General features: G+C 38.1%; 1 protein-coding gene across 1 annotated transcript; it reads right to left on the minus strand.

Moving 5' to 3' along the window:
- Positions 1–12713: 12713 nt before the first annotated feature.
- On the minus strand, positions 12714–14693 carry LOC126789940 (UDP-glucuronate 4-epimerase 6). Its single transcript, XM_050516022.1, has one exon. The coding sequence runs from the start codon at positions 14549–14551 to the stop codon at positions 13193–13195; it is 1359 nt and encodes a 452-aa protein (XP_050371979.1). The 5' UTR covers positions 14552–14693; the 3' UTR covers positions 12714–13192.
- Between the last annotated feature and the right edge of the window lie 1318 nt (positions 14694–16011).

Consider the following 16011-nt stretch of genomic DNA (forward strand, 5'->3'; position numbering starts at 1 on the left):
ACTTGAGTTTTGCAGATTTCAGCCGCCACGGGTCACCGATGTAGCTCCTACCGGCACAGATGGGATCGTCGGGAGGTGGGGAGTGCAGCGCCATTACGGCCTACCGTCGCCGGAATCGGAGAATCTGCACCTGAAGCGGCATATATATATATAATATATAGAGAAATTTTCAGCTGCGGACGTCCACACTGTCCGTACGGTGCAGATTCGGCGATTCCGGCAACCGGCGACGCACAACGACGGTGCCGACCAGCACAACCACATTCCCCTCCTCCCGGCGCTCCTGTCTGTGCCGGCTAGAATTTCGAAATCTTCGCACAGTGCCCAGAAACTTGAAAAATTCGAGATTTTGGCTTGAAGAGTGTTGGAAGGAGGGGAGTGCGGCTGTGTTGGTCGGCGCCGTCGTTGCGCATCATCAGTGGCCGGAATCGCCGAATCCGCACCATGCGAACGGTGCGGATGTCCGTAGCCGAGAAGCCATATATATATATATATATATATATATATATATATATATATATATATATATATAAGTACAGAAGAACTGAAGAAGTATACTCAAGGTTAATCGAGCCTCTATCATAAGCTAGCTACATGTTCACTCTTCATAATCACATGTATAACAAGTATATCTTCAATCTTCAGAGAAAATCTACATAACTCCCTAGACCGTAGCCTCGTTGAAATTACATATTGATCAATTAGTATCCGGGAGAAACTCCATATACCAGGCCTTACGTACTAATGTACTGTATGATTAGTTTCTTTGGTACTGAAACTGTTGACTACCAGGTATAATCGTACATGGTCATCATCAATTGTATCCTTTTTAACAAAACCAGACGACGTTTAGGCATCCATCGCCACTACATCAGAATAATAAGCAGCAAGCCATGAGCGGCTTTCAACTTTGGTGCTAGGGTTTACGCTGAAGCACTGACACGTACCGTTTTTACAGATTATCCATCATGCCATCGATCTTACTTCCCTCAAAACCCTAGCTAACGAAGCTCTTCATAGATTAGATGACGGTTTACGGTACTAATTGTACGTTACTACTCATACATTATTAACAATTGAGTAACTGGTTAATTATATTCGATAGCGATCGAAAATGAAAGGGCATTAATCAGTTTTCTCTCAATCCATATCAGTCATCGATCACCGACATTGACCACCGGCGTAGCTCGATCCGTCCAAAGATTTCTCTACATATAATATCAGCACTCCGTTAAACCTAGGAGACGATGATGAATGAGCGTTGTTGACTTGTTAAGTAGTACCGTATTACGTACAAATTTCTTTCTCAGATTCTTGAGACGTTTACTTCCGATATATATGTACTGTCCTTATCCAGAGTGAAGCTTCACTATGAAATTTTAGATTGAAGTTCCAATTTTGGCATACTTTTCGGTCAAATTTTTTCACCATAAGTGATTCAATATTTAGGTATGTTATTCAAGATCATCTCTACAAAGTTTCATCCAATTTGACAATGGTTTAAGCTTTTAAAATTGAGATTTACACGAACGGTTCACGTTGAACAGTTTTAATTCATTCATTGATTTAATCTAATTTCAATACCTTAACGATGTCCGAATTAGGTGAAATTTTGTATAGATGATCTTGAATAGCATACCTAAATATTGAATCAATTATGGTGAAAAAATTTGACCGAAAAGTGTGCCAAAATTGGAACTTCACTCTAAAATTTCAGAGTGAAGCTTCACTCTGGATATGGACTGTATATATGTATATATATGATCCAAAATATCAGCTCACTTCTTTTTCCATGCCAGTCTTTTATTCTATATATATTCTACGAGTTTGGCCTCCAAATTCCAGATACAAACAAAAATGTGCTTAATCAAACAATTAACATGTATAAAATAAAAATATTGATAAAAAAGAAAATAAGTATTTAGGTGTGTATTTTTTTAGGATGAAAATAGTTTCATTCAAACAAGTGTAAGATAACCTATGCAGTAAAACTGCATAAGAGAACTAAGGTTATATTTTATATCAATGAACAAGTTTATAATTTCATATTAAGAGTTGTATATATTTACCTTCACTTATATTTTGATATAATCGATTATGTAATAAGAGTTGGTTAGCATTTGTTTGAATTTGAATTCAAACAGTAAAATCATTAGGACACAGATTGGATTAAGACAAGAAGTTATTTGACAATTCTTTGATGGAAAGAGTTGTTGAGTAACTGTCATGAAACTGTCATAGACAGTTATTCATGACAGCAACCTTTTAAGCCAATTCGATCCCTTCTAGAGCACAAATTGATTCTCATTCATTTTGTCCCATCAAACAAAATTGAGAGTGTTAAGAAGTGAATCTAGGAGAAGATCGACATAGATTCAAACAACAAAATGTCGAGTTAGTAATTTGATATATGCATTTGATCTTTTATCTGACATAGCTACATGCATAGTTACATAATTTATATTCGTAGTTACTATGATAGTTATGTATATGCATAACTTACAGTTGGTATCAGAGCAACTATGCTCAGATATTAGATTGATGTTCATGTGCAATTTAGTTTTATCAAATGTTTTCTGGGATTATGATATGCATGTCAATGAAGTTTTACGAATCTATAAATGCTTATATGATCTTCTCCTATACATGAATATTGCTGATATATATGCCTGCAAGAGAAAATAGATAAATGATTCAACATACTAATACATGTTTCATGAAATACAAAATGCTGCCATAGTAGCTATGTATGATTGATACATATATATTAGATTAAGTTACAGTCTTTCTGATATAGACTGAAACTAATACATAGTTCAGTGCTAACACATTAGCCAAAGTATATGTTAAGTTGAAAGACCAAGAAAGATCATAAAACATGAAAATTTGGAATGAGATTTGATTGCCATAGCGGTTAAGTCTCTGAACTGAAAATTCTTGTTTTAGTTGTATATCATATAGACATTCATGCATTACACCAGAGATAAGTGTATCACACATGATGCCAAAATCTTGAAAATGTTTATGCAGTTCTATTTGTATTATGACATTTGAGATGTGCATTTGTATATTTAATATTCAGTAAAACTGAAAATACATATGCTAAAACTAAAAATGGAGTTTGGATTTTGGTAAATAGAACTAAAGAGATGAAGCCTATTGGTTGTAAATGGGTCTCCAAAACCACGAAAGATGCAGAAGGCAATATTGAGAGATATAAAACAAGGCTCGTAGCAAAGGGATATAACTAGAAGGAAGGCATAGACTACAATGAAACATTCTCACCTATTTCTACCAAGGATGCTTTTATAGTGATGATGGCTCTAGTTGCACATTTTGATCTTGAATTGCACCAGATGAATGTCAAAACAACGTTCTTAAATGGAGATTTGATTGAAGACATATACATGTTACGACCAAATAGTTTTGTGGAGGATGAGAAGAAGGTTTGTAAGTTACAGAAGTCAATCTATGGCTTGAAACAAGCATCTAGACAATGGTATCTGAAATTTGATGTAATAATTACAAGCTTTGGTTTTGAAGAGAATAAATTAGATGAATGTGTATATTGCAAAATCAGTGGGAGTAACTTCATATTTCTGGTATTATATGTAGATGATATATTACTAGCTAGCAGTGATGTGGGGTTGTTGAAGGCTACCAAGGATTTTCTGAAGAGAAACTTAGATATGAAGGATATGGGGGAAGCACACTATGTGCTTAGCATAGAGATCAGTAGAGACAAAAAAAAGAAATTTGCTGGGTTTGTCACAAAAGAATTACATTGATAAGGTCTTGAAGAGGTTTGGAATGGAGAAGTGCAAATCTAGTAAAACACCTATTTCAAAGGGTGATAAATTTCATAAAGGGCAGTGTCCTAAGAATTATTTGGAGAGAAAAAGTATGGAGAATGTACCCTACCCAGCTTGTGTATCAATCAGATAATGGTGAGGAGCATTGGATTGCAGGAAAGAAGGTACTTAGATATTTAAGAAGCACTCGAGATCACATGCTTGTGTATAGGAAGATAGAAGATGAAGAATTAAAAGTAGAGTGCTATACAAATGCATCATACAAGCAGGACTTTGATGATTTAAAGTCAACTTCTGGATATATTTTTATGCTAGCAGGAGGAGCAATTTCTTGGAAGAGTAACAAACAAGGATTGACTGCCACTTCAACTTTTCAAGCAGAGTATATTACTATTTTTGAAGCTACTGGTCGTGCTATATGGCTGAGAAATTTTATTTCCAGAATGAAGGTGGTTGACTCGATTGAAAGACCTTTAGTGATCTATTGTGATAATGCAGCAGCTGTGTTCTTTTCAAAGAACAACAAACGAACATCAGCTTCAAGGAATATAGATGTGAAGTATTTCTCAGTCAGAAAAAGTGTTAGAGACAATGAAATTGAAGTAATCAAGATTGGAACTAAGGAACAGTTGACAGGTCCACTAACAAAGGCATTACCAGTTGAAGTATTTACAAATCATGTGAAAAATATGGGAGTTCTGAGCAAGTTTGATGACTAGCTTTACAAAACTGATGTAAGACAACTTATATTATAGCATACGCATAAGTATTTACTATGTTGTTCATTGCAATGTTCATCATGTTTTTCGTTAGCTTATTTCAGTCTTTTAATTTATAGTTGCTGCATAATTCAAAGTATACATTAAGTTTTCTTACTTTTATATTATGGAAATATGCAGCAATATCTTAAGCTATCAAGATCAATTGTTTGAAATCGATTATGTTCAGTCAAATAAGATTTTACTAGTGGTAATCCATGTGGTTGAGTTTGTTGAAATGTGATTATAAGAGACTGATATTTTATCAAACTATCATGTTCTTTTATAGTTCATTATAGTTAAATTTAATTGACATGATTTTGGAGCAGATGCAAACTTGTATGATATTCAAGCGCGCACTAAAGTAATCTTGATTATAGATTGTAAAGTATAATCCTAGTTCAGTGGGAGATTGTAAGATAACCTATGCAGTTTTACTGCATAAAAGAACTAAGGTTATATTTTACATCAATGAACAAGCTTAGAATTTCATATTAAGAGTTATATATATTTACCTTCACTTATATTTTGATATAATCGATTATGTAATAAGAGTTGGTTAGCATTTGTTTGAATTTGAATTCAAACAGTAAAATTATTAGGACACAGATTGGATTAAGACAGGAAGTTATTTGACAGTTCTTTGACAGTTATTCATGACAACAACCTTTTAAGCCAATTTGATCCCTTATAGAGCACAAACTGATTCTCATTCATTTTGTCCCATCAAACAAAACTGAGAGTGTTAAGAAGTGAATCTAGGAGAAGATCGACATGGATTCAAACAACAAAATGTCAAGTTAGTCATTTGATATATGCATTTGATCTTTTATCTGACATAGCTACATGCATAGTTACATAATTTATATTCGAAGTTACTATGATAGTTATGTATATGCAGAACTTACAACAAGAACCAAAGAGACCAAATACTATACACATCCAACTACTACCACATCACGATAAATAAGTATTTATGCCTCGAGCCACTATGGTACTCGAAAAACCAAGGGGACACACGGTAAACACTCTATTCTAGAAATGAAGCACAACAGGTTCCTCATCCATGAAAAACATGGGAAGCCCAAAGACCTAATACAGGCCAGAAGAAAAAACAGAACAAAAACGAAAGAAACTAGAATTCAAACAAACAAAGCAAAAAAAAAAAACCAAAAAGAGTGCTTGAGAGAGGCCCAAGCCCAGCCTTACTGGGCCAGGGGTAGAGGCCCAAACTCATGGCCCAAACCCAATCCTAGTCTTGGCTTTGATCCCAAATATGCTTCATCGCACCTCCAACCAGATGCTCTATGACTTCCAATCTAGCATTGACCACCAGGCACCACCATGAACGACCACATTGAAATCTCACTTAGACATCGCCAGAGTAGTTCCCAACCACTGTGAAAATCAAAAGACATCGAAGGCACACAACTTCGTGAACCACCTTTTGCCTAGTAGTGGATCTAGGGTTGGAATCTAGTGAAGGTTTCAAATTTGACCGAAGTTAAAAAATATTTTTGACAATGTACACAAAAGATGAGATTCAACCTTACAATGTACACAAAACTTCACCTCATGATTGTCAAAACTGAATCATCAATAAAGTAAACATACTTCAAATTTCAATTCAATTCAATAAGGTAAACACAACTACAGAACCTAATTTATATGGAATCAATCAAATTGAACTTGGAATAGGTGAATCCGTGAATAATAGTACCTGAAAGATCAAAGATGAGAGTGATTGAGTGAATGACTGAGTGATTGAGTGAAGGTGAAGAACAGAAAAAGGCAGATGGATCACCATTCACCCTAGCCACAAAATGACATCTTGCCAAGTCGCTATCTTCTTGTATCGCAATTCGCAAAAGAAGAAGTGGAGAATGTGCACTCTTCTTCGTGTGTGTGCGCCTTAGATTTTTTTTTTCTTGGACTAGTATTATTGTAGTGTTTTGTTGGCTCTAAAAATCTACATGGACTATAGCCCAGGCAAGCCCTGGGCAGAAGTTCTACCGTAGACCCCAGATCTGGGCGAATCAGCACAGGGCCGCCGAAGCAAGCACCACCTCCAAAACCAGAAGAGACCGGAACATGACCGCCGATATCCTCCCCCACAACCCCCCCTCCGTCTATTATTTTCGATAGAGATCTAAACAGACGAAAGGCAAAGCCGACCATCATAGAGTGTCGACAATAGAACAACTGCACTACCTTTGTTGCCTCGCCACACCAGCAAAACAACAACAACCACGACCAAAGCCGCCTCACGATCAACGCTGAGAATTCTCTGCACCGCCGCCCAATTGCGAACACCACCCTTGAAAGGAGAGCAGCGCCACCTCAGAACCCTAGGGTTCCCATCTTGGATGCTTCGCAAGACCCGGAGCCCCATCCTCCATTGTTCTGAGACCACAATATTCTAATTTTTATTAATCACTCGCCTTAGACGGAATTGTCTATCCTCTTCATGTATCAATTGATCGATAGATATTTAGGTGTGTATTTGTCATAAAATTAGCGCGTTTAATTAATTTCGTGAAGTCTTTAATTAGTCTTAGTATTTTGTGTTTGGGTCTTTTGGCAGCTAATTAAATTTTCAACTATGTTTGGAACGAAACGGAGAATCATGTTTGGAGTGAATCAGTGGTCTTCTCATAGGGTGGCCTCCAAATTCCAAATTCTGCCTAATTAAATATATCCAAGATATGCAAGTGTCGTTTAAATTAGCTAGTGGCTCAAAGGGTCCTAGTCAGTCAACAAAATACAAACCTCCTTATTAAGCAAACACTATACTAAAATTAAATAAGACTGTAGACATAAGGATACATAATATACGTGCATTGTCCGGAAAAAAAAACACCTTTCGCAGATATGTTATTATTTATATGAGAAACGAGCTACATGTGATCACATTTTGATACTGGAACAAGGATTGTGTTTGGTAGTGTCATATTGAAGCTTGCCAGCTTACACAACTAACTAAATGATTACTGTTTAACGTAGAGAAAAGCTAAAGAAGCCGTAAGTCGGAGAAGGTATACAATTGCGAGAATTCTTGTATCGGAAGGCAACTCGATCGATTAGAACGTACCGATCAAGTTTGTTCTTGCTTAATGGAATATTAAGAAACTTTTATAGGTTTTTTCTTTGATATACACTGTTTCACATTCTTATTTTAAGCTGATTTGATCGATCGATCGATGATGATATACCTTTTGGAGCGGAGTGCTTTCGTTGATTTATATAAGCTCGCTCATGTCGAGCTGATCCAATAATAGCCAATGAGTGATATCTACCAGAGATATGTCCGTTCTGCATGAGAGTCACATTGTAGGGCTTATGGTCGTATGTACTATTCTGACTGTCGGTTTTGATTCCAACAGTATTGATACAAGAGGCTCCAAATACAATCATTTTTCTTTTCAAATATAAATTACAAGTAATATTTGTCTATTAGAGTTCAAGATCAATATATAACGGTTGATTTACGATCTAGTTTATTATTTACAATATGGACGTACATACTTAAACCGCTATATATGCTCAAGTATGTCAACGTTGCCTAATGGAGATGAACTAAATCGATAACTTGCTACCAATTGGTCAGATGGTACTTGTGTTTATATATATACTCACCTTATCGATACGTCAAAGCTACTGTACTTATATTCAAAAATAAAGTTGATTTTAGTGGATAGTTTGAGATTATTTACCAAACCAGTCTATCTCGGTATTGAACTTAAGCTATTCGATGTATATACATCCTAAATCAGGCTATAATTAACATTAAATGGTACTTAATTATTATGAATTTTGCCATAATTTATTTTGATTGCCCTGCCGACAATATTAGGATAACAACTCGGCAATCTGTTCCATACATTTTATGGACCAGGAATTAAAATCAATACAATAACATGTCTTAATCAGCATGTTTGTTTCATCACTTTGAGTTTACTCATTGACAATTTGACTCTTGTCACCCCCGAAAATGCCAACGCTACGTACTTTACATCTTACCTGTCATGTTGCCATTTGTTTCCGGTTTTTGTTCTAAATTATAGTTTGAATTAGTTATATCTACATATTAAATGGTCAAGATATATATATAAAATCAGAAAATTAATGAATTAAAAATGTCATCAATTAGTCCTCAATAAAAAAATTTCATTGAAAAGGCATATCTTACATATATGACAACAAATATGTTTTCATGTAGAATATAGAGTGAATATTGTCAATGTTACGTTGTGTTTAATTTACTTTAATTCTATATTTTTTTTAGTTGTAAAAATGAATTAAGAGTATGATTTGCATCTAAATAACTTCAGCAACACGAACGTTCAGAGCTGAACAAAAACGTACGGCCTTCCAATTGGCAGCAGCATGGTAGGAGAAGTTAATTCATAACATAATCATGTATCGTTCTGGAAATTTCTGATTTTTTTAGGTTTTGATTCTTGCCGTCTGTATTTGTAATAACACTTTTGGAGTTTAGTTCTTTAGAACATATTTCTAGTTCTGGGAAACTCTCAATTGATTTCTGCAGTGTAATTGAAGCCAAGGTATGTGAACAATTATAACGAGAAGTACGTATATATCTACGTTCATGCAGTAAAGCTAGCTGCATGCATATCTTTCTTTCTTACGAGTTACCACTCTGAATTTCTGATCGAGATAATCGAGTAGTATGAAATATTAATACGTACTTTGCTTGATCGATCTGCATATCTGCTCTTCAATCATAAGCTGCTATTGGTATTCATTGGACTGGGTATTATTCTAGTCCTGCATGCAGCAGCGCAGTAAAGATGAAGAGACTTGGACAAAAGTAGCAAAGGGTTGTTAATATAGATTTTCTTGACGGCATGGATCAGACACAAATGGTTTGTTCTTTAAAACAAAATTTAAAAAAAGCATAAAGGAAAAGGAAAATTCCTGGACACTTTTTCTCTGGCATGTTAAAGACCATTTACTTTCCAGGTGTTCTTTCTAGACGAGAGATTAACATTCTAAATTGATAGTAAAGGATTATATTTAATTAGATGATTGTCTTAACCTAAGCCAATGGACGTATAAATTCCACCGTAATAAGCCTGATAATCACGTTAAATGAATGAAATAATTATCCTTCTCGAAATCTTTTGAAGCTTGATGAACATATAGATAATTAATAAACTTTAAAAACCAGTAAGATGATTAAACTTAATAAGTGTTAGAATATGTCGTCGTCGTGTATGTCTATATGCCTAGTACCATTTAGTTTAGTAACATAAATATTTGAGCAAATTAGAAAAAAAATATTATTTCTCATAATAAATTATAAAAAAATCATCACTTATTTCTTAATTATAAAAATATCATCTCAATTTCCTAGAAATTAGAAAATAATAAACAAACTTTGACAAAATTAGAAATAGTCACTTTTTAAATATTTTATCGACAGTTTGCCCTTTTTTCTTTGTCATCTTTTTTTTTTCATTATTCTAATTTCAGCAATAACTTTGTCGTCTTGCAATGGATTTTTTGAACGTGATTGGTACCGTTAGAAAGATATTTCTCCCTTTTTTAATTTGATACCCTACCCACTCCAAACCAATCACCGTACAAGGCGCAACAGTCCTCGTAAGGAGCTACTGCCGCCGATGGTAGTGGTCCAAGTAATTCTGGAGAAACCGGAGTTCAAAATACCATAATTCTTATTATTCTCTTCATTCTGAGCATACTCATACCAATATCCTTTGAATTTTAACATAATTTTACTTATTTAGACATTTTTCTAGACATGTCACACATGCTGTCACGCTTACTATCACACTACCTGTCATATTACCTATCACACTACTTGTCACACATGTTGTCACACTACTTGTCACACACGCTGTCAAACTAACTATCACACTACCTATCACACCCGCTATCATACTACTTGTCACACTAACTGTCGCACTCCCTATCACACTTGCTGCACACCCACTACCACATTGTTTTATGTGACTATGTTGTGACAAGAAGAAGTAGAAGAATGACTAGAAACAAAGAACATTTTATTAATTATTATACGATCTTGAATTTCTCAAATTAATTAATAATCTAATACGATTCAAATATTAACACTCATGTTGTCGTACATAACACCACCAGTCACACTACCTATCACAACACACTGCTTGTCACACTACATATCATACTACATGTCACAACACAAAGTTAGTGTACGTGGCTGGTAGTGTGACGGGTAATGTGACAGATGGTGTGACAGGTAAACTGATTGTCACACTACCAACCACATTACCCGTCACACTACCAACCACACTACCCGTCACACTATCAGTCATGTGGTGTGACAGGTGGTTTGATTCTTGACGACAAAAAGATAGGAATTCTAAGCGTCTCGAAAAGCTTCGGCGGCTGGGAATGATTTAAGACCGGCGGCTAATTATTTGGAGATGGAATTCTAATCTGGGCACCCAAGCATTTTCACACGCTTCACTTCTCAGCATTGCCTTAAGAGATCGAGAATTTTCCTCGTACCGCCGATGACTTCCTCTTCTCCAGTCAACTCAACTAGATTTCTCTCCGCGACCACCTCCGATCACTCAAGTCCCTCCTTAGCAGCGCCAAGACCACGACTCTGCTCACCGGTTGGCTCTCGCCGTCACTACTCCCCTGGCCGACGACATCATCTCCCTCGATAACATCACCCTCACGGCGTCGCCAATTTTCAAAGGGTCGTTGATCATCTTCGAAAGTAAGAAGCTAGCAGCGAGGTGGTGGAGCTTGATAGCGCGTCCTCGTCAACATCGCCGCACCTGTAGATGAAGTCGACGAGATTTGGTGATGAGGTAGATGTCGGGCCCGAGGCTGATCTCACACAGGGCGGAGAGCTTGTCAGTGTGGAAAAGCTCGACAATAATTGGTTGAAGACGTTGTTAGAGTTGGTGGCGCAAGTAGAGATTTGGGTTGAAGAGAGAGAGAGAGAGAGAGAGAGAGAGAGAGAGAGAGAGAGAGAGAGAGAGAGAGAGAGAGAGAGAGAGAGACAGACTCATCGATTTGGTGATGAGGTCAACGCAGTAGAAAGAGACCAATGACACATTGTAATTTCTTAAAATTTGAAGGCAATAGTGTAACAGGTTTTAAAAAATGACTTTTTTCTTATTTTCAAAACTTTGATGACTATTTTTTTTATTTCATGTGTTAAAAATGACGTGTTGTACCTGACCACGAAAAATAAATTAAGTCGTGTTAAATGTTTCATAGAAGTTAATAGTCTACCTATACAATAAGTTAATATATTTCCACTATTTTGTAATAGTGAATGAGATATCACATAGAGAGATGTTTTCATGTGACCTTCCATCTATTTATGAGCTACCACCTATACATAAAAAAAAAGTACAAAAAATAGTTATACTAAAGGTCATCCATGTTATGCTCTGTTCAAACATGTTAGTATCACGAGTCTCTCCTATTGAATAACAAAATTGTAATTTGTAAAACTGTTCGGATTTCTCATCCGCCACTGGTTCCCTCCACCATACCACCATTGTGCCTCAATCTACCGTATTTTCAACAACAGTCAGCTAACCTCGCCGGAATCCTAAAACGCAAAGCCAACACCGATCTAAAGAACATAACTTTTAAAGTGAACATTGAGTTTTCCCCTTTCAATTCAATTTAACCGATCTCCCTCGCCCCCACATTATTAACATAGAGACTGTATTGTACGCTATTTACATGGACGTCGTACTAGTTATCACTTATTAGGCACTTTTTCCACCACTTGATTACTGAGTTCTATAATTTCTTCATGGTTTTTTCTTTCTTTGACGGCAAGGGAAAAAAGAAACCCATCTTTTGTTTTCCATTATAGTGACCCAAGAAATTATGATATTTTGTACACAGAATTTTACTCTCCTTTCTCAGTTCTCTGTGAGTCCCACTTTATGCAACACCTCTGTTCGGCTATCCCTCTCGTCTCGTCTCCTCTCCTCTCCTCTCTTTCGTTTCACAAACAAAGGCATCTCTATCTTCAAAAGCAAAATATAATTATACATGATCATGACCCAAAGAAGGAACAAAAGCAAAAGAAAATAAGCAAGAACCACAACACCATAATTAAATCCATAATAATAAAAAGAGAAAAGGGCAAAGAAGATTCTTGATGTCATTTCTGTTGTTTGTTACAATTCACATATTTCTCTTTACACCCACCTCGGATGGCTGAGATCTACTTCCTTTCCAGTAGTCCCCCTACCACACATTATTACAACCCCCTCCCAGATCTACACCTTGTGTCCCCCTTCCTATATGTAAAAATAAAACACCTTTCCTTGAAGATCTTTCTGCTTCTTACACTTGTCTTCTTCTTCTATAAAATTTATATCTATATGATACATAAGAACAGCTATTCTTCAGTACACCAAGGACCACACAACAATAACTTAGGACTTTCCCCAAAAAAAAGAAGAGCAGCATCGGATTTTTTTTTAAAATTTGAGCAGAGAAAAAACAATGGAGAGGAAGAGAGAAATATTGAAAAGAAGAAGGGGCCATGTGATCAGTGATGATTGATGATACAATCAAGCGGATTCCTCGGGCCTGCTGACTCATCATTTTTTTTTAAGTTCGCTGCTTTTCCGTTTTCACCCTCGACTCGATCCCGTAATAACTAACGTACCACTTTACGAACTTCCTCAGCCCGGAGGCCAAGTCCGTTGTGGGCTTGTACCCGAAGTCGTGCAGCGCCAAGCTCACATTCGCATGCGTGTATGGCACGTCACCGTTCCTCGGCATCTTGATCACATGCTTCTTCGCTTTCGAGCTCAGCAGCGCCTCCAGTATCGACACCAGTCTGCCGACGGGCACCGGCGACGTGTTGCCTAGATTGTAGATTCTCAACTGGGCAGGACCTTTCTTCTTCCCGCCGCTGCCGGTGCTCTTCTCGGCGGTGTCGAGGGCGCCGAGGCAGCCTTTGACGATGTCGTCAATGTAGGTGAAGTCACGCGCCACTTCCTTGTCGTCGACGGTTTTGTAGACGTCGATGGTCTTGCCCTGGAGGATGTCCTTGGTGAAGAAGAAGTATGCCATGTCGGGTCTGCCCCAGGGCCCGTAGACGGTGAAGAATCTTAAACCGGTGAGGGAGAGGCCGTAGATGTGGTTGTATGTGTGCGCGATTTCCTCGCCGGCTTTCTTGGTGGCGGCATAGAGACTGGCGGGCTGGTCGGTTCTGTGAAGCTCGGAAAATGGGTTCTCGGTGTTGAGGCCGTAGACAGAGCTCGACGAGGCCCAGACGATCGCCGGCTGAGGATTAGCAGCTTTAGAAATCTCGAGTAGATTGACGAACCCGGCAATGTTCGACGCCACGTAGGACTGGGGGTTCTGCATGGCGTACCGTACGCCAGCCTGTGCGGCCAAGTGTAGAACGTGGGTGAGCGGAACGACGTCGAAGAGCTTGGTCAGCATCGGCCCGTCGTTGAGGTCGGCCTCGACGATGAAAATCTCGTGCTTCTTGAGCATGGCTTGCCTGGCGCGCTTCAACGACGGGTCGTAGTACGAGTTGAAGTTGTCAAGGCCGAGAACCCCGTCGCCGCGCTTCTTCAGCGCCAGGGAGCAGTGGGAGCCGATGAACCCGGCGGCGCCGGTGACGAGCACCGACATGCCGTTGGGTCTTTTCGGGGTGGAGGAGTGGCGGACCTGCTTCTCCCAGGCTGTGCCACCGACACCCCCGCCGTAGAAAGCGGAGGAGAGGAAGTTAGTGTTGTGGAGGCGGTGGGATCCGCCACTGTGGTCGGAGGAGGAGAGGGGAGGGTAATTGAGGCTGAAGAAGAAGATGAGGACTAGGGCGACGAGGAGGGTGACGCGGAAGAGGAGCTTGGAGGAGGCGTTGATGAGCTTGGTGCTGTTGACGCGGCGGAGGTAGCTGTTGTAGCGCTCCAGCTTTATGGTCTTGCTCGTGTCGGGCGGCGAAGCGATTACCATAACTACAAACTAGATCAGTGACGAGATCACACAATCCTTATGACTCTAACACTGTTGCGGTTGTTTTTGCAGGGCACTAGAAATGAAGAAGAAGGGACTCAGAGATAGACGCTGAGAGCTGGAAATGAGAAAAATTTGAGCCCTGAAAATGTTAGTGTGGAAAGATGAATATAAAGAGAGAGAGAGAGAGAGAGAGAGGTTGGTGTTGGTTGGCGACCACTTTTGTTTTTTCCTTTCATAATTACTCGTTTACAGATAGAAAGCGGCCTCGGTTTCTACATGATTCACCCTTGGTGTTTTTTTTTATTACGTAATTGCCACTTCGGAAACAGCTGTGCTTGGCATGTGAGCCCACACGCTTTCCTGGCCTGAACATGAAAGAAAAATTAATTAAGAAAGGAATCTATAATTTAAGGGTGTAATTACTAATTATTTGATTACTTAATTAAGTTCTAATTGTGACGTGGAATTGTTGCCAATATGAGTAAGTAATTTTTTAATGCGAATCTGACAGTCCATCTTTGCGCAAACAAGGAAAGAAGATAATAAAAACAAAAATGATTAGAACAAATTATAAAAAAATACATCTTCTAATTAATATTAAAAAAAATTACAACTTATCAATTACTTATAAAAAAGTCATTACATTTAGGTGGAAATTATAAAAAGATCAAATTAATTAGAAAAAAATCACTTTAAAAATATTTTATAGACTATTTTACCCTTTTTTACTCTTTTTCTTTTTTTTTTCCTTCTTTTTCTAATTTCGTCTATAACTTTCTCGTCTACCGATAGATTTTAACAAAATTGGTACCGTTAGAAAGATCTCGCTCCCCTCTTTCATTTGATATACTACCCACTCTGAATCAGCCAACCTTACAAGGCGCAACAACCATCACAAAGGGTTGCCGCCATCCATGGTGGTGCTTCAAGCAATTCCGGCGAAACCGAAGCCCAAGGTTCTCTAATTCCTGCTATTCTCTTCATTCTGAGCATACTTATACCAATCTCATTTGAATTTTAACAAAATTTCACATATTTCCGCATTTTCTCTCGGCATGTCACAGCTCCTGTCACAGATGCTGTCACAGACACTGTCACAGATGCTGTCACAGACACTGTCACAGATGCTGTCACAGACACTGTCACAGATGCTGTCACAGACACTGTCACACCTATTGTCACAACCGCTATCACACTATCTATTTACACCCAGTGTCACAACCTCTGTCACACTACTTGTCACAACCACTATCACACTACCTATTACACTAACTGTCACACCTCCTATTACACCCACTATCACAGAACCTGTCACAGACGTTGTCACAACCGCTATCACACTATCTCGGCATGTCACAGCTCCTGTCACAAACGATGTCACAAACGCTGTCACAGACACTGTCACAACTACTGTCACAACCGCTATCACACTAATTATATGTCTGTTACACGGCCTG

The sequence above is a fragment of the Argentina anserina genome, chromosome 4 (genome assembly GCF_933775445.1).
Source record: "Argentina anserina chromosome 4, drPotAnse1.1, whole genome shotgun sequence".
Taxonomy (NCBI): domain Eukaryota; kingdom Viridiplantae; phylum Streptophyta; class Magnoliopsida; order Rosales; family Rosaceae; genus Argentina; species Argentina anserina.